At 38.7% G+C, this 25,697-nt stretch overlaps 1 protein-coding gene across 1 annotated transcript; it reads right to left on the minus strand.

The window, feature by feature from the left end:
• Positions 1–421: 421 nt before the first annotated feature.
• LOC122039735 (wiskott-Aldrich syndrome protein family member 2-like) lies at positions 422–2,668 on the minus strand. The gene is made up of 4 exons (XM_042599200.1): positions 2,664–2,668; positions 2,221–2,533; positions 1,267–1,331; positions 422–480 (listed from the first exon to the last, which is right to left on the minus strand). The coding sequence occupies exons 1-4, from the start codon at positions 2,666–2,668 to the stop codon at positions 429–431; spliced, it is 435 nt and encodes a 144-aa protein (XP_042455134.1). The 3' UTR covers positions 422–428.
• Between the last annotated feature and the right edge of the window lie 23,029 nt (positions 2,669–25,697).

Here is a 25,697-nt window from a genome sequence, read left to right on the forward strand (position 1 = left end):
AAGTAAACACGCACAGCGGAAAACACAAAACAATACGTACATAAGACAAACAAAGGCACAACAAAAATACCTGCAATCACCAGACTTGACTCCAAAATTCACATCGACTTATTGAAGAGCAAAATACACAAATCAACATACCACCCAAACAACAACAAAACCAAACCGAAGACTATCCTCGAGTGTGACGTGGGACTGGCAGCCGGGACTCTCCAAGCATCCATGACTCATCTACCTGTTACCTGGCGAAAAAAAAAAAATCATTTTGTGGGGTGGTGAGTATTGGAACTCAGTGGGTATAGGAAAGATAGTGCATGAACATAAAATACAACTAGAAAGTAAGCCAAGAATATACAGTCTCATAAAAGAAATAGCAGATACTACAATAGAACCAAAATAAATGCTCATACCTGAAACCATATCCTAGGCTAGGTATAGTAGGTCAGAACTGGTACTAATCTGCTACAGTACTGCTCATAACTACAAAGGTAATAAGCAAAGTATATACAAATTTCCAATGACTAAACAACTACAATGAGAATATATCTTAACATAAGTAAGCATATCAGCATACGTGAACAACAGCAGTAAGTAAGCAATAACAGCATATATAGACAGCAGCAGCCAAAACAAATATAATAACAACAGCGTATGGACGGATGGTCACTCCCGCCCACCTCTCTACACCATGACCCCTGTATGGTCGAGAGGTCGGGTTACCACTCTCACGAGTGGCCGAGGGGACAGTTGCATAGTAGCTAACTAGCTACATCTACGATGGGGTCCCTGCTGCTCGTAACTCCAGCTACCACTCTCCATGAGTAGCCGAGTGTGACACGATAGGACAAGCGGCATCAACTCCAGCTACCACTCTCTCAAGTGGCCGAGGATGCGACTCTGGTCAACGACTCTCTCGACCGCAAGGGAGAATTGGTCGTTGACATGCATGCCATGACATGATGCACCAAATGCAACAATCATCATACAAATATAAACAAAATTAAGTATGCTACATGAAGCCAGCATGCTCATTATAGTACGTAATAAACAACAGTCAAAGCATACAAACATGGTATCTAGTATCTGCTACTAATCATGGACAACAACAAGAGACTGTATAGATATGGAAACGAATTTCTCAAAGATCGCGTGGAAGTATCAAGCGCAGGAAAATAAGAGTGGAGTCAAGGTAAAAAAAATAATTTCTTATCCAAAATAGTTCATGCACCAAGGTCAAAGTACTAAAAGAAACAAAGCAAGAAGTACCCGTCTTTATCTGTCGAACGTATAAGACTAAACCCACGTCGTGTCGCTCGTCTCGAATCAACGTCCTGCAAATCACGTGATGTACAATTTAGCTAATTCCATAAACAACATCTAGCTAAACCCAAACCTAACATAATTAGGGGAAAACTCTAATCCAACTATGAACCTCGATTCACCCACTAGCAAAATTAACGATCTTAACATCACATTCCTAACCACAACCTCCAGATCTAGCATAAATAAAATAGGATCAAACCATCATTCAGAAACAAAATCAATATCAACGAACTTTTGCCTACCGAATCTGTTCCAGAAAAATCTAGTGTCAAAAGGAAACAAGAACTCCGCAACTCGACATCTATAAGACCAAGCGAAGTCTTTCATTAAATCCAAAAGAGTCCAGTGACTGAAACACAAACTATTGGAAAAGAAAGACAACAAACCTTATGGTTCAACGGCTAAACACCGAAACACTTACCAGCATACATAAGAAAACCTCCCAATCTACCCAAAAACTCATCCTACATGAAGAAAGCAGACACGACTCCCAAATTAGAATCAAAACTTCCCCAAATTCTGTTCTAGAAATTCTGTTAGCAAGAGAAACCGAGCCTAACATCGAATCCACATCCTCAACTTCCAAATCTGCCGAAGATACAATATAATCCATCATGAAGACACAAGATCCGTAGCAATAGGAATCACACCCAACAACATAAAGTTGACAGCAATCCAAATCCAAAATAAGGGACTAGAACGTTTCTAACTCATATCTTAAAAATTTGTTTCGACGAAGCAAATCCATTACAAGAAAACCATGCAACCCGCAAACCCAAACCACCTCTTCCAAATCTACAGTGACAAGAAAACGATCCTACATAGAAAACCCCCGATTTTCTTTGCAACCTTAACGGAAGAGTATGCCTTCCATACCTACTAGGGAAGTATACCTACCGAATCAGTTGGGGCACCGCTCGAAGAGAAGAGGATCAGCGGTTGTGGTCTATGAGATCTCGCGAGAGGGAGATCGGTTGGCGCCTGCGTGCGAGGAAGGGAGGAGACCGCCGGCTGGGGCTCGTCTCTGTTGCTGGCGTGAGGAGGAAAAGCCGGTGGTTGTGGCTCGGCGGCTGTGGCTCGACGGAGAAGAGAGGCCGGCGGTGGGTTTAGGGAGACGAGGGTCGCGAGAGGGAGAGGCTCAGGGAAGAGAAGAATCGTAAGAGGGGGCTCGGGAGAGGTGAGGAAATCGGCGTGAATGGGAAAAAGAACCCTAGGTTAGATTTTTATACCTATGCCTCAATTAACAAACTTTAGGTAAATTTAATCAATCAACTCCTAACTTAATTGGGATATCCAAACAGGTTCTCCCACAATCTAATAATTGATACCCCTTAAAATACGTCATACAAGTTCCGAAAAATTTCCAGAAAATTTCTAAAAATTCCTAAAAATTTCGTTAAGGCTATTAGCCTATTAAACCTTATTATTTAATTTTTATCTGGTTCGATATTTTACATTCTCCCCCACTAATAAAAATTTGGTCCCCAAATTTACTACTCAACTCAGGGATTCTCATCTAAGAGTAACAACCAAGCAACATACTCATATACCACTTCAACCAAAAATCATGAACCAATCTCCAACCGTAAGGGGTGAATATGTGGGTTATGAGCTCACCACGCTTCCGCTACTTCCACACTACTATCTAACCACTGAAGATAAGATCTACTCAACATAAATGGTCTCCACCACTATCTCTGAAATCCATATCGCACACTAATAGATCCCCTAACATCTGTATAGTGTGCTTAAACTATCAACATCATCAATTAAATCTTCTAGCCTCCCGAACAATGATGGAGAAAAAGAAAGCATCCAACCTTCAGCACCCACTGTCAATAAATTTAGATATACCCATCATGGTTCAACATTGCACATCCATGTCGTACCACTACAAAGACAATATCTAGTGGGGAAGTTTATTATCATAAATCGCTAGTGAGACGACCCAATCATATTCCCATCCTTCCAAATACTCAAGTATCCCCAACACAAAAATTACAATCCAAAATCCAAGTGGTCACTCAATCGTAAGATCAATGAAATCAGATCACCAACTACGAATCACAAAATCCCTAAATATCACACAAGTGTTACCCCTCATGTTGTTATCAACATCAAATACCAAACAATAGATCATCAAATCATATATTCACTAATAGATCATCAAAAGACAACCTATCACCACACTTAATCTAACCAATGAATGACACAATACAAGTCATACATGGTATAAACAACTAATCAAGTAATAACAAAAGTATATGATAACAGTATACCACATACCTCTTATAGCTTGGAGATTCTTGCCGCTGCCTGGTCCCAAAACTCGAGAGTCACATCGAGGGATCAAATTACAAAGGGAAAACAAAACAATTGGAACACCGAAAATCATAAATCGAAACAAGATCGAAATCTCAAAAGACAAAAAATAGACTTCGCAAAACCTGAGCTCTGATACCACTAAATTGGTATTAGATTAACTCGAAAATCCAAAATATAAAAAAAAAATCACAAAATCTGAAACATAAAAATAGGCTTCGCAACTTGGCTCTGATACCATAAAATTGTCACGCCCCGGAAGAGTCCCCGCCAAAGAAATTTCGACAGCATCTCCCATGTACGGGTGACAATCTGAAGCATTACTACATACAAAATATACATCAACCACATACGGCTGGAATATATACACAACCACGCAGTTTATATCATCAGCCCACTCGGCTAGAACAAAATAAATACAACCACGCAGTTTAATAAGCCTACATGGCTGAAAGTAAACACGCACAGCGGAAAACACAAAACAATACGTACATAAGACCAACAACGGCACAACAAAAATACCTGCAATCACCAGACTTGACTCCAAAATTCACATCGACTTATTGAAGAGAAAAATACACAAAATCAACATACCACCCAAACAATAACAAAACTAAACCGAAGACTATCCTCGAGTGTGACGTGGGACTGACAGCCGAGACTCTCCAAGCATCCATGACTCATCTACCTGTTACCTGGCGAAAGAAAAACCATTTTGTGGGGTGGTGAGTATTGGAACTCAGCGGGTATAGGAAAGATAGTGCATGAATATAAAATACAACTAGAAAGTAAGCCAAGAGTATACAGTCTCATAAAAGTAATAGCAGATACTATAATAGAACCAAAATAAATGCTCATACCTGAAACCATATCCTAGGCTAGGTATAGTAGGTCAGAACTTGTACTAATCTGCTATAGTACTGCTCATAACTACAGAGGTAATAAGCAAGGTATATACAAATTTCCAATGACTAAACATCTATAATGAGAATATATCTCAACATAAGTAAGCATATCAGCATACGTGAACAACAGCAGTAAGTAAGCAATAACAGCATATATAGACAGCAGCAGCCAAAACAAATATAATAACAATAGCGTATGCACAGATGGTCACTCCGGTCCACCTCTCTGCACCATGACCCCTGTATGGTCGAGAGGCCGGGTCAGTGACAGACTGTACACCACTCCAGCTACCACTCTCACGAGTGGCCGAGGGGACAGTTGCATAGTAGCTAACTAGCTACATCTGCGACGGGGTCCCTACTGCTCGTAACTCCAGCTACCACTCTCTTGAGTGGCCGAGGATGCGGCCCTGGTCAACGACTCTCTCGACCGCAAGGGAGAATTGGTCGTTGACATGCATACCATGACATGATGCGCCAAATGCCACAATCATCATACAAATATAAACAAAATTAAGTATGCTACATGAAGCCAGCATGCCCATTATAGTACGTAATAAACAATAGTCAAAACATACAAACATGGTATCTAGTATTTGCTACTAATCATGGACAACAACAAGAGACTGTATAGATATGGAAATGAATTTCTCAAAGATCGCGTGGAAGTATCAAGAGCAGGAAAATAAGAGTGGAGTCAAGGTAAAAAAAATAATTTCTTATCCAAAATAGTTTACCAAGGTCAAAGTACTAAAAGAAACAAAGCAAGAAGTACCCGCCTTTATCTGTCGAACGTATAAGACTAAACCCACATCGTGTCGCTCGTCTCGAATCAACGTCCTACAAATCACGTGATGTACAATTTAGCTAATTCCATAAACAACATCTAGCTAAACCCAAACCTAACTTAATTAGGGAAACCCCCTAATCCAACTATGAACCTCGATTCACCCACTAGCAAAATTAACGATCTTAACATCACATTCCTAACCACAACCTCCAGATCTAGCATAAATAAAATAGGATCAAACCATCATTCAGAAACAAAATCAATATCAACGAACTTTTGCCTACCGAATCTGTCCCAGAAAAATCTAGTGTCAAAAGAAAACAAGAACACCGCAACTCGACATCTATAAGACCAAGCGAAGTTAAATCCAAAAGTGTCCAGCGACTGAAACACAAACTATTGGAAAAGAAAGACAACAAACCTTATGGTTCACCGGCTAAACACTGAAACACTTACCAGCATACATAAGAAAACCTCCCAATCTGCCCCAAAACTCATCCTACATGAAGAAAGCAGACACGACTCCCAAATTAGAATCAAAACTTCCCCAAATTCCATTCTAGAAATTCTGTTAGCAAGAGAAACCGAGCCTAACATCGAATCCACATCCTCAACTTCCAAATCTGCCGAAGATACAATCTAATCCATCATGAAGACACAAGATCCGTAGCAATAGGAATCACACCCAACAACATAAAGTTGACAGCAATCCAAAATAAGGGACTAGAACGTTTCTAACTCAAATCTAAAAAATTTGTTTCGACGAAGCAAATCCATTACAAGAAAACCATGCAACCCGCAAACCCAAACCACCTCTTCCAAATCTACAGTGACAAGAAAATGATCCTACATAGAAAACCCCCGATTTTCTTTGCAACCTTAACGGAAGAGTATGCCTTCCATACCTACTAGGGAAGTATACCTACCGAATCAGTTGGGGCACCGCTCGAAGAGAAGAGGATCGGCGGTTGTGGTCTATGAGATCTCGCGAGAGGGAGATCGGTTGGCACTTGCGTGCGAGGAAGGGAGGAGACCGCCGGCTGGGGCTCGTCTCTGTTGCTGGCGTGAGGAGGAGAAGCCGGTGGTCGTGGCTCGACAGCTGTGGCCCGATGGAGAAGAGAGGACGGCGGTGGGTTTAGGGAGACGAGGGTCGCGAGAGGGAGAGGCTCAGGGAAGAGAAGAATCGTAAGAGGGGGCTCGGGAGAGGTGAGGAAATCGGCATGAATTGGAAAAAGAAACCTAGGTTAGATTTTTATACCTATGCCTCAATTAACAAACTTTAGGTAAATTTAATCAATCAACTCCTAACTTAATTGGGATATCCAAACAGGCTCTCCCACAATCTAATAATTGATACCCCTTAAAATACGTCATACAAGCTCCGAAAAATTTTTAGAAAATTTTTAAAAATTCCTAAAAATTTCGTTAAGGCTATTAGCCTATTAAACCTTATTATTTAATTTTTATCTAGTTCGATATTTTACAAGGATACTTGCCTCTCAGGTATGTTGCATAAATTCCAAATAATTTATGAAAATATGTTCGAAAAATTCTTCCACATGCACAAAAATCCCAAAAACAACATTGGAATTTATCACCATTTCTTTTCAATACAACATAGGTATCTGGGTCTCTATATTTTAGCTCACAAAATAATATAAGGAGATCACCATAATCCTTATCGAAATCACCTACCACCATTTTTATGACTTTCACACGTGCATAGTATGTCTTTCGATATGATATATTCACTTTAAATTATGATTTCATCTCATTCTGTATATTTATGGGTCTATAATCTTCTAATGATACAAAATAACTTTTAATCTGAGAAGTTATAAATGAAGATGTGCATACGGGATGATCAGTTATTATTATATTAAGACCGCATTGATGACACTCTAAATATTTTATAACCATGCATTCAATATATCGCCTTGCAATTATTGTCCATTAGTAATTTTCTTCATAACAGATTATATTGCTTTAACTTTATTCTTCCTAGTATCTTTGATTTTGTATGTGAAGCATCTATTCATAGCATATTTAGTAAGTGCATCTTTAAAATATTTTTGTGTTACATATATCTACAATAAGAATTGATATATATTTATGTTAGTACTACAAAAATTGAATTGAGTTAATATTATGAAAGGTAAAAAATACGTTACTGACCAATACAAAATTCCTCAATAGAGTCATCTAGTTCTTCAATAGCAATGGAACGAGACTTGTGTTCATTTCATATGCATCTTCAACTAATAGAAATTGCTCTTCAAGCTGCTATATTTGTTAGTGTTGACTAACTCATCTAATGAATAGTATATATCATTTGCTAAGAATTTATCCTCGGAGAAATACATTTTAATTTCCGCTTCCATTCTATTTTCGTTAAATTTATATTTAATCCATGTTTTGTCAAAAATTTCTTCCAATATTGTACTCACAAGTATTGGGTCATCCTCAAAACTAGAAGTTTATTCATCTAAATTGAAATTCTAATTAATAGTCTCTCTAGTATTAACCACACCACTAAAGAAAGTTGAAAGTGTCATATTATCAGTACTCATATTTATATTTGGAGTAATGGATTTGTTTCAATTCTCTATTTATGAATCTATAGATTAGATTATAACTGTGAGCACCTCATTAGAAATTTAATTTTCCCTGCATTGATACAATCAGAAATTAACTATATTATGAACAAAAATTCTATTAAGATTATAAATATTTTTAAAACACAATGGCCATATAGAGGAAGTCAATAGATCATTTAAAAAACACAATTGCCAAGTAGAAGAAGTCAATAAATCATTAAATGTGTATCTTATTAAAATTATACTATAAACCTTTTAGGATTTATCCTTTTAAAAATAATTATCTTTAGATAAAAATAAAATAAGAATTTTGATTTAAAAAGTTAAATCAAGGCATCTAAAAATTGAAAATGTTAATCTTCTTGCAAATTGATAATGCTAATATATAAAAAGGGAAAGGAGAACTAATAATCGGTAGAAGAAAACATATATGTCTCGATTGATCTCACTAAAAAGCTTGGTCCTTTGGTATGATTTTAGATGTTGGTGGTGGTTTGGAGTTTTTTTTTTTTTTTTTTTTTTTTGGAATGCTTGAAATTTTGGAGTACTTTTTATATGTCGGGAGTTTTAGATCTACTGAAACAGTGATTTACATCAAACTAAAGCTCAACATTTCAGTTTTAAGGATGTTTTGCCCTACAAAAAGATTTAAGCACTGACCAAAAAAAAAAATAACAGAGCTGAGTTTCATCTGACTGTTACAGTCAGTGCTGACCAAGAGGAAGGTTGCATTTTATCGGTTAGGACTTCAGTGGTCGGGAGGGTAAGGTCATTTATCTTTGTTGAGTTATTGCGTCATGTAGTAGATCGTCGAAAATACGTTGGTGTTAGAAATGGCATGGTGTTGGAAATGACATGGTGTTTAGGTTTATGTTTTCTTGTTCTTCTTTTTGACGAAAAAGTTGCACTGTTGTCGATTTTTCAGTGTTGGTTCTAACACACGTCGCGAAGAAAAATCGGATGTGATTCGGATTTCTCTTTCGATTTAGATGCACACTACAGCCATGAGGAAAAATACGAAAGGTAAAATTGATATCCTAGATGTGATTTGATAATTTTTAAAGTAACGAACGTGAATTAGGTATTGGGCAAAGTTTGGTAAAAAGTTAAATTTTATTATATCATATTATATAATAATCATTATTGAATAAAAGAAAAATAATAATAAAATTACTAAGAGTTCTGAAATTCTAAAACAAATCATTATAATTTTATTTTTCTTATGCGCAGGGCTTAATTTCACAAATACCCTTTCTGCCTTTCAATTCTAAATTAAATTAAAAAAATTAATTTTCTTTATTTACACTGAATCAAAATTGAATCAAATCAAATCAAATTGTAATTCAGAAAAAAAAAATATAAAAAAAAATTATTTCATTAAGAATTTTCATATAACTTAATAACCCTAAACAATTTATTTTTAAAAAAATAGTCATTAAACTTATGATAATCTCCTAAATTTATCTATATATATATATATTTTAAAATTTTTAAAATTTTTTAAAAAATAGTTAATAAAACTTTAAAAAGTAAAAGAATATTAATTTTTTTTTAAAATTTTTAATAGCTCATTACAAGTGGAAAATATTTTAAAATAAAAAATTAAAGAATTAAATAATATTAATAATAATATTTTAAGCTTCAATCGTTCTACAACAGTAGAATCCATAAAATTCAAATGCATGTATATAAAATAATATTTTTGATTTAACCGTCGATTCGACTCTTGTATGAATAATGGATAGTTAATAGTTGATTAAAGAAAAAAAATTATAGGACATGTTGTAAAAATCAATTTATGAAAATAGATTAAGAAAAAAATATTATTTATGTATATATTTTTTGTTTTAATAATTAATATATTTTTATTCAATCAAATGGATTGAAATGAATTTTTTTTTGGTCGGCACCGGTATTCAACGCTCACCCTCCTATCACCCCAATGTTCTTAGATCGGCCACCTAATAAAAAAAGTTTATCATCATCAAAATTGAGATTCGATTCTTAAATATCTAAAAAATTAAAAAAATCATCCTACCTAGGGATGTCAATTCGGATGGATTGGATCAGGTTAAAAAAATTATAAAAAATCTCAATCGGAATCCGAATACAATCCAAAATCCCTAAATTTGAACCGGACCAACTTGAATAACCTAATTAAAAATATTATTTTTGACTATTTTCCCTATAAGTCTTCACTTTAATCTTAATACTCCAACGTTATCATACTAACATTGACATTGATGTTGAGAGATTGTTAGCGCTATTATCTCTAGATCAAGGTTGATCAGTTTGACTAAACTCGAGTGGATTCAAGCTTGATTTTATATGTTTGGAAAATATCTAAAAGAGATAAGTAGGTAAGGGTTGAGAAAATACTTAACGATATATGAAAGGAAAGTCAAGTAGGTCATAGAGGACCGGATACTTGACTGGTAAAACTAACTTAGAGGTTAGGCAAGGTAGAGTTCTAATTTGGAAGTTAGGCAAAGGAAAGTACTAACTGCGGCTAGGCAAAGGAAAGTCCAAGTGGGTCAAGGAGGAACACACATTGACAAGAGGAAAGTCCTAACTGCGGTTAGGCAAAGGAAAGTCCAAGTGGGTCAAGGAGGACCACACGTTGGCAAGAGAAAAGTCCTAACTATGGTTATGTAAAGGAAAGTCCAAGTGGGTCAAGGAAGATCGCACGTTGGCAAGAGAAAATCCCTAACTGTGGTTATGCAAAGGAAAGTCCAAGTGGGTCAAGGAGAACCGCACGTTGGCAAGAAGAAACTCCTAACCGCGGTTAGGCAAGACAAAAATCTAAGTAGGTCAAGGAGGACAGCACTCGGTGGTCGAAAGTCTAAGTGGGTCAAAAGGTTGACCGGGCACTTGGTAAGGACGTCCCAACAAATCACGATTGATGGAAATATTGAGCAATGGAACCATAGACTCAGTCTAAGTGAGTTAGGGTTGGAGCAATAGATTAATCGATTGACCCAACTTCAATCGATTAGTGGATCAATTGGGAGTGCTTTTGTGATGAGGCGTGGTGAATCGATCGAGTAATCGATTCAGTTTGAAGCCAATCAATTACCTAATCGATTGAAGTTATCTTCGTGAGAACGAGGCACTGAATCAATTGGCTAACTGATTCAGCCCTCATCATCCGATTGAAATAGGTTTTTCATGAAGCACAGTATTTTACTGTACTTAATCGATTGGGAAAGTGCCCAATCAATTGGGAGAACCTTGCAACAAATAATGCTTCTAAATCGATTAGGTAGTTGATTAAGCCACGTAAATTGATCAAGTGATCGATTGGGGGAAGTTCATGAGCGAATAGTAGGTTTCTGAATGTTAGATACAAACAATCTATTGCCGCAGATATACAGGGTATTAGCTGAATTTAAATTGCTCTGAATTAAATTCAACTTACAGTCGAGATGACCTGAGCGGATAATCTCAGACTGCTAGCAAGGGCTGGTTTCTGCTACAAGTTGAAGAATTGCTGAGCAATAAGATCAGCTGAGCCACTAGTTTGTGCGGCTGAGCGGGTGGATCGGCCAAGAGGGCAGGTCAGCCAAGCACAGGGCGGATCGGCCGAGAGGGTAGTGTTCGGATGTATACTATAAGCCTAGCTTTTGTATGAACATCTGTTATGAAATATTTTGAAATAAGAATCACTTTGGTCAAATGTTTGCATTTTATATTTATATATATGTCAATGCAGTTGTCTATTTAATTTATATTATAGATAACATGGTGTGTAGTGTCACACAGAAGATCATGTTATCAGTTCCTTATAAATTATAAATAGTAGCTCACAATCAAGATGGATTAGGACAAATCATTGGAACGGTTGTAGTGTAATTTGGCATTAGTCTGTCTTAGCTATAAAATTACACTAGTACACTATGTGTGTATTGAGCAGGACTGTTTGAGGTTGTTCGATTTGTACTGACTACATAAAAGAACAGAACCTCTGTTATTATGGATGTGCGTCCTCTTATTCCCTATATAATAACAAGCATGTATACTTAGTATTTATTTCTTTAACTTATCAATGGGTGAGATTTATTCGTTAAATCAATAGGCCCGATGAGTTGAGAAATAGTACTATTTATATAGTGTGTTGTTGATTATAGAAGGAATCTGTGTCCTAATTATTTAGGCTTATGATGTCCCCTTGATGAGCTCATAAGGATTATCATGTAAACCCTGCAGGTGGACTTAGTCCGGCATGATAATAAAGTTGAGTGGTACTACTCTTGGAATCAGATGTTAATTAATTGAGTTATCAGTAACTCATTTAATTAATGGGCATACGATATCTTAAACACAGGGAGATTAACGCACTCATGATAAGAAGGAGCCCATATTGTAATATGGAATTGGTGCGGTAGTTCAATAATAACCCTTTAGTGGTATGGGTTATTATTGATACACTTGGGTTGAGTGTTCGAGCAGAATACAGGAAGCCCAAGCCCATCAGGAGGCCTAAACCAATTCCTCCTCTAGGTCCCTGTTGTAGCCTCTATGTAAAGCCTCGCATTCACCCATCCATAACTTGGTTTAATCTAACTTGGTTTGGTTTAACTTGGTTTGGCTTAACTTGGTTTGGTTTAACTTGGTTTGGTTTAACTTGGTTATAGAAAGGGAGATTTTTTCTAAATAGAATTCTATTATTTTCCTTTCTTTGTAACCGATGGCAAAGGTTATAAAGGAGTAGGTTGTGCCCCCTAAAACCTAATTTTTCATAAGCCCCTTCTCTCCTTGTGGTCGGCGCCCCTTCTCCACCTAGGGCTGGCGCCCCTCTCTTCCTCGCTTGTGGCCAGCGCCCCTTCTCCACCTAAGGCTGGTGCCCCTCCCCTCCTCTTTGCTTAGGGCCAGTGCCCTTCTCCCTTGGTGGGTGACGGCTTGAAGAAGAGGAAGAAGAAGAGAAGGAAGAAGATTAGAAGGTGCCCCATCCTAGAGCCTCATTTTGTAGCCAGCGGTTTGGAAACCGAGAAGAGAAGGAGGGTAGTGTTGTCTAGGTAGATTGTCACCCACATGACATCCAAGAAGAGGAGAGGAATATGGCAGAAGATTAAGAGGTCTTTAGCTACAAAGAAAAGGTACAACTAATTCTTTAATTCTGCTACGTAATTAGTTTGGTTTTTTTTGTATCGATTTTGAATACCAACACAAGATACTAGCGATCTTGTACTTCGATCAAGGTGTGCTTTGATCTGTCAAGAACTTGCTTGATTGATCAAACACATGTCTGATCGAACATGCGGGTTACTAGGAAAAGTTCTGTACTTGTATAATTTTTTTACAAGGAAATTGAAATAGAACGGAATTCAAGCGCCCTTCAAGTGGTATCAGAGTATGCTTTCTGGTTCTGTTTGATTGGTTTTCGGTTAAATTATGCACTACTCATATATGAGTTTAGGCAGGACAATAGTAGGATGTGTAAGAAAGATTAACTCTGTGGTTGCAGACATCCTAGATCCAACTATTATAGCCTTTTTGTGTGTGTGTGTGTGTGATTTGAACCCTTGGACATGTCGAGGTTGTTTTGTGTGCATGATTGTAATAATTAAAATGTAGTTGGTCACTGCATTATTTTTTTTTACATTCTGTTCGATCTAGATTACATGTAAATTCCTTTGTGGAATATAGGATCGATAAATATAATTTTTTTATTTTTTTTGTTGCGGCTTGTATCCTTGCTATGTGAGGTGCTATTTTGAGGACCGGAGGCGCGACGGAGAAGGAAGCAAGATAGACGCGACGGCTTGATACATTGGTGGCATATTGGAGGACAGCGTTGGATGAGGCCATAATAGTTGGAAATTTTATTTTCATATTTATTACCTTTATATGCTGGTTTTATGTGTTGTGATGTGTGTGTTGTGATGTGCGTGCATGGTTAAAATTCCTCAATTTAAATAACTAAGTAGGAGAGAGATTATTTAAATAAATTTCACGGTCTCCATTACTGGTTTGTAAGTGATGCATTCAAACTTGCGCGTTGGCTTTAAGTGTCTTCCTCCATATCGGATGAGTTTGTTTGTGGATCACTAGATCAAACTTCCTCTATAGATGATTATAGGAAATTATTTAGGTATGTGTGATCTTCTCCATCTAAAGGGGTACAATCTTAATTAATGGACTAAGTATCAAGTAATGGTATATACTTAGGCGCATTTAATAGTATCCTCCCCATCGGAGTCACTGCTATTATTTGTGTGACCGAAGATGAACCAACTATTAATTTTATTTGTCATAAAGTTAGGTTGACAAGATAATAAAATTAATGGGTAAAACCTCCTCTTACAAATGTTTGAATTAGTATACGTCCACACTATCGTGACATACGAAATTCACAGTGTTTTGAGGTATTGGTGAATTTAAATTATATTGTTCAAGGAATCAATATTATTTTAAATTCTAAAGTTTTGACCAAATATTTTATTTTTTGATTCTCAGGATTTCAAAATGGTTTTCAATCCTCTTGCTGTTATTTTAAAAAAAATAAACTTACTGGTCCAAATTATATTGATTGGAAACAGAACTTGGACATTGTCTTAACTGCTGAAGAATACAAATTCGTACTTCTTGAGGTCTATCCTAGCGTGCCTGATAAGGATTCTAGTGAAGAGGAGATAGAGAGACATAGGAAATGGGTCAAGGCAGATGAGATGACGCGGTGTTACATTTTAGCTTCTATGTCAAATATGCTGCAACATCAGCATCAGGCCTTACCCACTGCCTATGACATGATGCTCAATCTCAAGGAACTCTTCGGACACCAGAATCGAGCTGCCAAGCAGGAGGCCATGAGAAACTTAATAACAACCACCATGACTGAGGGGACACCCATGAGGGATCATATCCTTAAGATGATGGCTCATTTGAATGAGATGGAAGTCCTTGGAGCTGAGATCGATGGGGAAACCCAGGTCGATATCATTCTCCAAACGCTGCCTAAGAGTTTTGAGCAGTTCCGCCTGAACTACAACATGAACAAAAGGGTTTATTCGTTGGCGAAACTTCTGACAGAACTCCAAGCGGCAGAAGGACTATTTCGTCAAAGTTCTCAAGATCACATTACTAAAAATGTTTCTGCCTCTAAGCCGAAAGGCGGAAAGAAGAAGAAGAAACAAGTTGGTTCGACAAAGAAAGTGATTCGACCTCAAGGGATTGTGCCGCAGGTAGGTGTGAAGAAGCCGAAGGGCAAGTGCTTCATATGCAAGCAGTCTGGACATTGGAAGGTGGACTGTTTTCGTAGAAAGGAGAACAATAAAGGTATATCTTATTCATTAGTTGTTGAAACATGTTTAGCGGTGTTATCTACTGGTACCTGGTATGTAGATACAGGAGCCATTAATCATGTCTGTAATTCATTGCAGGGGTTCTAGGAAACCAGACAACTACATGAAGGGGAGATCACCGTCTACATGGGCAATACTACGAGAGTGGCGGTTGTTGCAGTGGGAGATATTTATCTATCTTTTGATAGGAATAAAACTTTGATTTTGAAAAATTATCATTACGTACCATGTTTTAGAAAGAACTTGATTTCAGTTTCTAAATTATTTATGGATGGATATTCTATTTCTTTTAATGACAACGTGGTTGTCAAGAAAAATAGGGTGGTTATCTATTTTGGTGCGTTGGTTGCCAATTTATATACTCTTAATTCAATAACTCCCATGATGTAACAAATGGAAATTAATAACACATCTTCTAATTTTAATAAGAGAAAGCAACCTTCAGAAATGAACCAAACATATCTTTGGCATCTAAGGTTGGGTCATATTAACTTGAGTAGGATTCAAAGGCTAATAGTCGATGGACCTTGGGGTTCATTGGTAGTGGAAAACTTTCTAACCTACGAGTCTTGCTTGGAAGGAAAAATGACCAAAAGGCCTTTTAAGGTAAAGGGGTATAGAGCCAAAGAAGTGTTGGAATTGGTTCATTCTGATTTGTGTGGGCCTATCACTATCTAGGCAAGAGATGGTTTCGAATATTTTGTCTCTTTTATAGATGACTATTCGAAATATGGGTACATTTACTTGATGCGCCGCAAGTTTGAGTGCTTTGATAAGTTCAAAGAGTACAAGGCTGATGTGGAGAAGCGTTATGGTAAAAGTATTAAGACACTACGGTCTGATCATGGTGGAGAGTACCTCTTAGGAGAGTTTAGGAGTTACTTATCAGAGGTTGGGATTCAATCCCAATTGTCTGCACCTGATACACCCCAACAGAATGGTGTGGCGGAACAAAGGAATATGACTCTTATGGAAATGGTTAGATCAATGATGAGTTATTCAGAATTACCAAATTCGTTTTGGGGATATGCTCTGGAAACGGCGGCATACATTCTGAACTTAGTACCTTCTAAGTCAGTACCCTCTACTCCCACAGAATTATGGAATGGGCGTAAGCCTAGTTTGAAACACATTCAGATTTGGGGTAGTCTAGCACATTTGTTGAAGGGAGACGCTGATAAGTTGGAATCACGTATAGAAGTTCGTTTGTTCGTGGGATATCCTAGAGGAACGAAAGGTGGTTTGTTTTATAGTCATAAAGATCAGAAGGTCATTGTTAGCATCAATGCTCGATTTTTAGAAGAGGACTATGTGATAAACCACAAGCCCATGAGTAAAATTGTTCTTGAGGAAATAAGAGAGGACACTTCTACTTTAGTACCAATGGTACAAGATGAGATACCACAAGTAACTACAACACGTGTCACAAATGATGCACAATTACATGTAGTGCCTCGTCATAGTGGAAGGGTTGTTAAATAACCTGATAGATTCATGTTTTTGGAAGAATCTTCGGACTTGATCCCTGGTGAACATGAAGCTGATCCCTAGACATATGATGAAGCACTCCAAGATAAAGATGCAGCATCTTGGCAAAGTGAAATGAACTCTGAAATAGAATCTATGCATTCTAATCAGGTCTGGGAGCTTATAGAACCACCAAATGGTGTAAAAGTCATTGGATGTAAATGGGCCTATAAAAGGAAAAGAGGAACAGACGGGAAGGTGAAAACCTTTAAAGCGAGGCTTGTTACGAAGGGGTATACTCAAAAAGAGAGAATCGATTATGAGGAAACTTTTTCGCCGATAGTCATGCTTAAGTCTATCTGAATTCTTTTATCTATTACTGCTCATATGGATTATGAGGTTTGGCAAATGGATGTCAAGACAGCTTTCGTTAATGGAAGTCTTGAAGAAAACATCTATATGAAGAAACTAGAGGGATTCATTGCGAAGGACAAAGAACATCTTATATGTAAGCTCAATCGGTCCATTTATGGACTGAAGCAAGCTTCGAGATCTTGGGACATTTAGTTTGATGAAGTGATCCAGTCTTATGGATTCATTTAGTGTCCGGATGAGTCTTGTGTATACAAGAAAAGTGACGGAAACGTGGTGGTATTTCTTGTACTATACATAGATGACATTTTGCTCATTGGGAATAATGTCAAAGTGTTGTCAAACGTAAGGGTTTGGATCTCTAAGCAGTTTGATATGAAGGACTTGGGAGAATGTGGACATATTCTTAGGATCAAAGTAATAAGGGATCGCAAGAAAAGAATGTTGTGCTTATCCCAAGCTTCATACATCGATACTATCCTAGCTCGTTTTAGCATGCAAAACTCTAAGAAATGTTTTCTACCTTTTCAGCATAGAGTACTTTTATCTAAAGAAATGTGTCTTAAGATACCAAAGGAGATAGAGGAGATGAAGGTAGTTCCTTATGCTTCGGTTGTAGCAAGCCTAATGTATGCGATGCTATGTACGAGATCGGATATCTATTTTGCCGTGGGCATGGTTAGCAGATATCAAAGTAACCTAGGATCAGGACATTGGACTGCCATAAAGCATATATTAAAGTACCTGAAAAGGACTAGAGATTATATGCTGGTTTACCAGACAGATGATTTGCTCCCTGTGGGTTACACGGATTCAGACTTCCAATCAGATAGGGACAGCAGTAAATCAGCCTCGGGGTATGGGTTTACTTTGGGAGGTGGAGTCATAACATGGAGGAGAGTTAAGCATAAATGCGTTTCAGAATCTACCATGGAAGCTGAGTATGTGACAGCCTCTGAGGCAACAAAAGAAGTTGTATGGCTCGGAAACTTCTTGATGGACTTAGATGTGATTCCTGGTTTACCCAAAGTTATTACAATTTATTGTGACAACAGTGGTGCAGTAGCAAACTCGAAGGAACCACGAGCCCATAAGGCAAGTAAACACATTGAGCGCAAGTACCACCTGATACGAGACATCATAAAACGATGAGAGGTTGTTGTGGCCAAGATTACATCAGCAGATAACCTGACAGATCCTTTCACCAAGGCCATTCCGGTGAGAGCTTTTGATGGACATGTAGAGGAGATGAGAATCAGATGTATGACAGCATTTATGGCAACATAGACTTTTAGTATAAGTGGGAGATTGTTGGGATGTATACTATAAACCTAGCTTTTGTATGAACATCTGTTTTGAAATATTTTGAAATGAAAATCATTTTGGTTAAATGTTTGCATTTTATATTTATATATATGTTAATGCAGTTGTCCATTGAATTTATATTATAGATAACATGGTGTGTGGTGCCGCACAGAAGATCGTGTTATTGGTTCCTTATAAATTATAAATAGTAGCTCACGACCAAGATGGATTGGGACAAACCATTGGAACAGTTGTAGTGTAATTTGGTATTAGTCTGTCTTGACTATAAAATTACACTAGTACAATATGTGTGTATTGAGCAGGACCATTTGAGGTTGTTTAATTTGTACTGACTACATAAAAGAATAGAACCTCTATTATTATGGATGTACGTTTTCTTAATCTTTATATAATAACAAGCACGTATACTTAGTATTTATTTCTTTAACTTATTAATGGGTGAGATTTATGTTGGATGATCAGTGGCCGGCTTGAAGGGGGGTTGGATAGCTAGGTCACCTCCAAATCGATTTCTTCTCTACAAGAGGGGTAGTGCACAGCGGAATATGCTAAAGCTAAAACAATGAAAAGAAAACAAGAATACAAACGCTAACACGCTCGATGTAACGTGGTTCAGAGATGATGCTCATACTCCATGACGTGTCCTTGAGGTGGACGAGCCCTTGATCCTTCGATGGATCAGTCTCCGGCAATCTCCGGCTACAGCTTCTCCTTCTCGGTGGAGCAAACCTCCCACAAAATGATCTCTTCCTCTTTACAAGATGGAGTTTAGATTGGGAGGAAGAGAATTGAACTTGGAAGCTTTGGGCAAGACTAAGAAGGTTTACAATTAGCACCAGTAACCTTCTTCAACCCCCAAAGCTCTCCTTAAATAAGAGGAGAGAGTTGATCGACAATCAACTTAAACCCCGACACCAGTCGACTGGTGTGTCATTGGACCCAGCCAACGGCTCTTTACAGAAAGTCAAATTCTGCCAACGGCTATGTACCAGTCGACTGGTCCCATGACCAATCGACTGGTGTTTGCAGCCGACAAGCACAGAACCATTTTGTGCATTCTGTGAATTTGGATCAGTCGACTAGTCCCATAACCAGTCGACTGGTCCCAGTACATTCACTCCTCTCATCATTTCCGGAGTCGCCTTTGAAGTCCTCTTCCTCGGCCTTCGTCCCTCAGATGCACCCGAGTCCGCGTCTCCTCTCCGTGCCATCCTTCACGCTACTTTAAAGTCCACTTCCCTCGGCTCCACCCCATTGCTCCTTGTCTGACGGTCCCTCGGATGTCTTCCATACCATCCTTCACCGAATCAAGGATCCAAGCCCTTGGATGAGTTTTCCACACTTGACCGCACCAAGTTCTCATGTGTTCCACCAAGTCCTGCAAGACTCAAACACATATCAAATACATATGAAAACCTAACTTAAACTCTTTGACAATCACATCAAAACCTAGGTCGATTGCACCAACAATCTCCCCCTTTTTTATGTGTGGCAATATGTTTAAGTTAGGCACAAATAATAACTCTGAAAATGACTAGCAATATGTAAAATATGAAGCATTAAACCCAAGATTCCCCTTAACACATGCTCTCAATCTTAATTTTCAAAGATTTGCACACAAGTAGGTTTCTAACTTAAACCTACCCATTTCTCCCCCTTTGACACCATCAAAAATATTATACCAGACACGTACACATACTATGGTATTAGTTTCAACCAAATTTGGACCAAAAAATTGATTTAAGAAATCCTCAGAGTGTTGGAAGGCTGGTACCAGTCGACTAGTACCTGTCACAGTCGACTGATACATGCTGAACCCAAATTTCAACCTTCTGAGGCCAACTTCAGAAATGCATAAAAAATTCCAGAAAATTTGAAAAATCATGAAATTTTGAAAACATATTTCTTGAAATGTCCTTTAACTAGGAAAAATATGTTTTCATGAAAAGTCAACCTATTTTTGAAATTTTGACCAAGTCTCAAGAATTCCAAAAGCATGTAAGTTTGTATCAATTTAAAACCCAGTTTTGCACTCATATGTTTCAATATAGCTATACCATAGTAAATAAAACATAGAATTGTTTTCAAAAACATTTGAAATGTCCAACTATGATCTATGGGCAAGATGTCCATTAATTAAACATTTGCTTTTCCCATAGTTGGTCTATGATCACTAAAAATTTGATACACCACATAACTCATCAAAATGCTATAAGCATATGTGAATTATTTGTATCATCCTAATATCCCACATTTATGGTTAGAAAAGAAGACAAGTCATTGTGAGATAAAGGTAACATCTACTTAGCCCTCTTGATCATAAATCTCTATCAAGGCTAAGTGCTCCTCCTTAAGGTTTCAAGTTAACCATTTTTTTCAAAGATTTGAATTATGATTTCCATGATTGACTTGACCCAAAATCCTCTAATCCTTAAGGATTGATTTTGGTACCCAGTAGAAATTCTTTCTAATTGGGTTAATCAAGTACTCTTTGGGGGTCCATTTCCTATCTATGGTCTTTGTCTTGGATTGCCCCCTAGCAAGTAGACAATGATAGGTCTTTTCATTGTTTGGTTCATTATATCTTATCCCATTTTTCTTAAAACTTGTTCTTTGGCTCCCAATGATCATGTTTAGGGTTTTATAGCCAATTTCAAATTTCCTAAGGGCATTGGTAAGGTATTCTACCTTTTTCCTTAATTTCCTATTTTCTTCTTCTAAACATGAATCATTTGAAGAATTAAAAGAACCATACATATTGTTGTCCTTAGAACACATGGATTCTAATTTTTCTTCAAGACAAATAATATCATGTTTCAAAGATTTATTTTTCCTTTTTGCCTTGAATAAATCCTCATTTGTGCTTTTAATAATCTTAACCAAAACCTGGGGAGGAAGATTGTGTACCTCACTTACCGAGAAGTCCAAATCCAAGGTTTGACCTCCCCCTTCACTTGAGCTCCCCTCTTCATCTTCACTTGAGCTCCTTCCTTCTTCTCTTTCGGATGAGGTGGAGACAACATCAACAATTCCCATTAGAGCAAAATTGACTATATGGTGCTCTTCTTCCTCTGATGATGATGATGGATCATCTCATGTTGCTTTTAGGTTGTGAGTCTTCTTTCCCTTTCCTTTTGTCTTTTTCTTTTCCTCCTTCTTCTTTCCTTCTTTCTTTTTCAAGAGAGGGAAATCATCCCTCATGTGTCCTTTTCCTTGGCAATTATAACAAATGACTCTTCTTGTCCTACTCTTGCTTCTTGAACTCCTTCTAGCATGAGACTTGTTAGTAGAAAAGGTTTTAAATGCTTTTCTCATCTTCCTTACCATATATGCCTCTTGATCGCTATCTATTGAGGCGCTTGAATCCTCGGAGTCGGAGGATGATGGGGATGAAGTTTTCTTCTTCTTCCTTTCTACAACAAGAGCTATTCCCTTCTCTTTTGAAGGCTCATTAGCTTGTTCATGAAGTTCAAATTCGGAAAATAATTCATCAAGTTTAATCAAGGAAAGATCCCTAGATACCTTATACGCATCAACCATCGATGCCCATAAGGTGGTTCTAGGAAAAGATTGGAGCACATACCTTACTAGGTCTCGATTGTCAATCTTCTCACCTATTACATGAAGTTCATTTACTATCTTCTTGAATCTACCATGCATTTGACTCACGGTCTCATTGGTCTTCATGGCAAAGGTTTGAAGTTGCCCCAACAAAAGATCTCTCTTGGCCCTCCTAGATTCACTTGATCCCTCATTTAATTCAATGAGTTTTTCCCAAAGCTCTTTAGCGGAGTTGAATGGTCCTACTTTGCTTATTTGCTCCTTAGAGAGTCCACATTGTAGAGTTGTTGTGGCTTTTGCATTTGCTTGAGCCTTCCTTACCATCTCTTTTGTCCAATCCTTGGTTGGAAGAGGTGCTCCCGACCCATCTTTTGGTTTCTCAAATCCATCTACAACACTAAACCAATTTCCAATATCATTCATTAAGTAATATTCCATCCTACCTTTCCAATATGCGAAGTCGTTGCCATCAAAGAAAGGTGGTCGAGCGGTACTATATCCCTCTTGAAGCGCCATCTTGATGCTTCGGTCGATGGTTAGTTCTTCTGATGCTAACCTCGCTCTGATACCACTTGTTGGACGATCGGTGGCCGTCTTGAAGAGGGGTTGGATAGCTAGGTCACCCCCAAATCGATTTCTTCTCTACAAGAGGGGTAGTGCACAGCGGAATATGCTAAAGCTAAAACAATGAAAAACAAACAAGAATACAAACGTTAACACGCTCGATGTAACATGGTTCGGAGATGATGCTCCTACTCCACGACGTGTCCTTGAGGTGGACGAGCCCTTGATCCTTCGGCGGATCAGTCCCCGGCAATCTCTGGCTACAGCTTCTCCTTCTCGGTGGAGCAAACCTCCCACAAAATGATCTCTTCCTCTTTACAAGATGGAGTTTAGATTGAGAGGAAGAGAATTGAACTTGGAAGCTTTGGGCAAGACTAAGAAGGTTTACAATTAGCACCAGTAACCTTCTTCAACCCCCAAAGCTCTCCTTAAATAAGAGGAGAGAGTTGATCAATAATCAACTTAAACCCCGACATCAGTCGACTGGTCCAAACACCAGTCGACTGGTGTGCCGTTGGATCCAGCCAACGGCTCTTTGCAGAAAGCCAAATTCTTCCAACGGCTATGTACCAGTCGACTGGTCCCATGACCAGTCGACTGGTGTTCACAGCTGACAAGCATAGAACCATTCTGTGCATTCTGTGAATTTGGATGAGTCTGGTCCCATAACCAGTCGACTGGTCCCAGTACATTCACTCCTCTCATCCTTTCCGGAGTCGCCTTTGAAGTCCTCTTCCTCGGCCTTCGTCCCTCAGTTGCACCCGAGCCCGCGGCTCCTCTCCATGTCATCCTTCACGCTGCCTTGAAGTTCACTTCCCTCGGTTCCACCCCATTGCTCCTCTTCCGAAGGTCCCTCAGATGTCTTCCATACCATCCTTCACCAACTCAAGGATCCGAGCCCTTGGATGAGTTTTCCACGCTTGGCCGCACAAAGTTCTCATGTGTTCCACAAAGTCCTGCAAGACTCAAACACATATCAAATACATATGAAAACCTAACTTAAACTCTTTGACACACACATCAAAACCTAGGTCGATTGCACCAACAATTTATTCGTTAAATCAATAGGCCCGATGAGTTGAGAAATAGTACTATTTATATGGTGTGTTGTTGATTATAGAAGGGAATCTGTGTCCTAATTATTTAGGTTGATGATGTCCCCTTGAGGAGCTCATAAGGATTATCATGTAAACTCTGCAGGTGGACTTAGTCCGGTATGATAATAAAGTTGAGTGGCACTACTCTTGGAATCAGATGTTAATTAATTGAGTTATCAATAACTCATTTAATTAACGGACATACGATATCTTAAATACAGGAAGATTAACGCACTCATGATAAGAAGGAGCTCATATTGTAATATGAGATTGGTGCGGTAGTTCAATAATAACCCTTTAGCGGTATGGGTTATTATTGATGGATTTGAGTTGAGTGTTCAGGCCTAACACAGGAAGCCAAAGCCCATCAGGAGGCCTAAACCAATTCCTCCTCTAGGTCCCTGTTGTAGCCTCTATATAAAGTCTCGCATCTATCCATCCATAACTTGGTTTGGTTTAACTTGGTTTGGCTTAACTTGGTTTGATTTAACTTGGTTATAGAAAGGGAGATTTTTTTCTAAACAGAATTCTGTTATTTTTCTTTCTTTGTAGCCGACGGCAAGGTTATAAAAGGAGTAGGTTGTGCCCCTTAAAACCTAAGTTTCCATAAGCCCCTTCTCTCCTTGTGGCCGACGCCAACTCTCCACCTAGGGTCGACGCCCCTCTCTTCCTCCTTGCTTGTGGCCAACGCCCCTTCTCCACCTAAGGTCGGTGCCCCTCCCCTCCTCCTTGCTTAGGGTCGACGCCCCTTCTCCCTTGGTGGGTGGTAGCTTGAAGAAAAGGAAGAAGAGGAGGAAGAAGAGAAGGAAGAAGATTAGAAGGTGCCCCATCCTAGAACCTCCTTTTGTAGACGGTGGTTTGGAAACTGAGAAGAGAAGGAGGGTGGTGTTGTCTTGGTAGATCGTCGCTCACACGACGTCTAAGAAGAGGAGAGGAATACGGCATAAGATCAAGATGTCTTTAGCTACAAAGGAAAGGTACAACTAGTTCTTTAATTCCGCTGCGTAATTAGTTTGGTTTTTTTTTTTGTCAATTTTGAATACCAACATAAGAGGCCAGTGATCTTGTACTTCGATCAAGGTCTACTTTGATCCGTCAAGAACTTGCTTGATTGATCAAACACATGTCTGATCGAACATGCGGGTTGCTAGGAAAAGTTCTGTACTTGTACAATTTTTGTACAGGAAAATTTAAACAGAACGGAATTCTAGCGCCTTCAGGCAGGTCAGCCAAGCAGAGGGCAGATCAGCCAAGAGGAGGGTGAATCGTCCGAGCAGAGGGCGGATCGACTGAGCGAAGGGCGAAACGACCGAAGGGTGGATTGGCCGAGAGGGCGGATCGGCCGACCGGGCGAGCTGACCAAGGCCTACGAGAGTCGCATTTTCCTTGAAACAGATTCACCCCCGCCTCTGGCTGTGTTTCGAGGCTTACTCGGGTCGTATGTTTCCCAGGATATAACGGTTTGACCATGAACCCTACCAAGCACGGGTGGTTACGGCGAACTGAGGGGCACCCGATCGCTATCACAGGCACTCTGTCAAGAAGGAGTTGCACGACAAAGGAGGGGAATGAGGTGGAGAGCTTCTGCTTGCTTCACTGCGTGTGTGTTCTCTGCCTGTGATCACAGCCTCCTTATATAGGAGCTCAGATCAACGGTAGCGTTAATGGTCGATTAATGACCATTACTAGCTGAGCAGTGAAACATCTACTGTTTCACTCATTATTACTCGAATGTTTAGATTCTATATTAATCTCAAAGTTAATGCATTCGTTACACAACAGCAAAGAGCAAAAGGTTTACGTGGCAAAACGTTAGTTGTTCCACTTGGGTGAATTTTACCCCGATCGGTCCGGTATTCAGTGCGCGCAGGTCGTGCCTGTACATGAGTCAACATGGTTCAGTGCAATCCAGACTCTGGATTTACACCTCCCCTGCGCACCCACATGTGAGAGAGAGTCTCTCCCCATACATTTGTTCACATCCTCAATACATGTGAATCAATATAAACCATCCAACAAGCCTTGAAGCTCCCAATGTGGGACTAAAGTCTCATTCACAATGGAGCTTCTCT

Source organism: Zingiber officinale, chromosome 1B (genome assembly GCF_018446385.1).
Source record: "Zingiber officinale cultivar Zhangliang chromosome 1B, Zo_v1.1, whole genome shotgun sequence".
In the NCBI taxonomy this organism is placed as follows: Eukaryota; Viridiplantae; Streptophyta; class Magnoliopsida; order Zingiberales; family Zingiberaceae; genus Zingiber; species Zingiber officinale.

Excerpts from the sequence above, each read along its gene's own strand:
- LOC122039735 (XM_042599200.1), bottom strand. Across the intron at positions 1,332-2,220 it reads GCGGTGCCCCAACTGATTCG|GACGTTGATTCGAGACGAGC; the intron begins GTAGGTATACTT and ends CGTGATTTGCAG. Across the intron at positions 481-1,266 it reads CGTTCGACAGATAAAGACGG|TTATGAGCAGTACTGTAGCA; the intron begins GTACTTCTTGCT and ends TTACCTTTGTAG.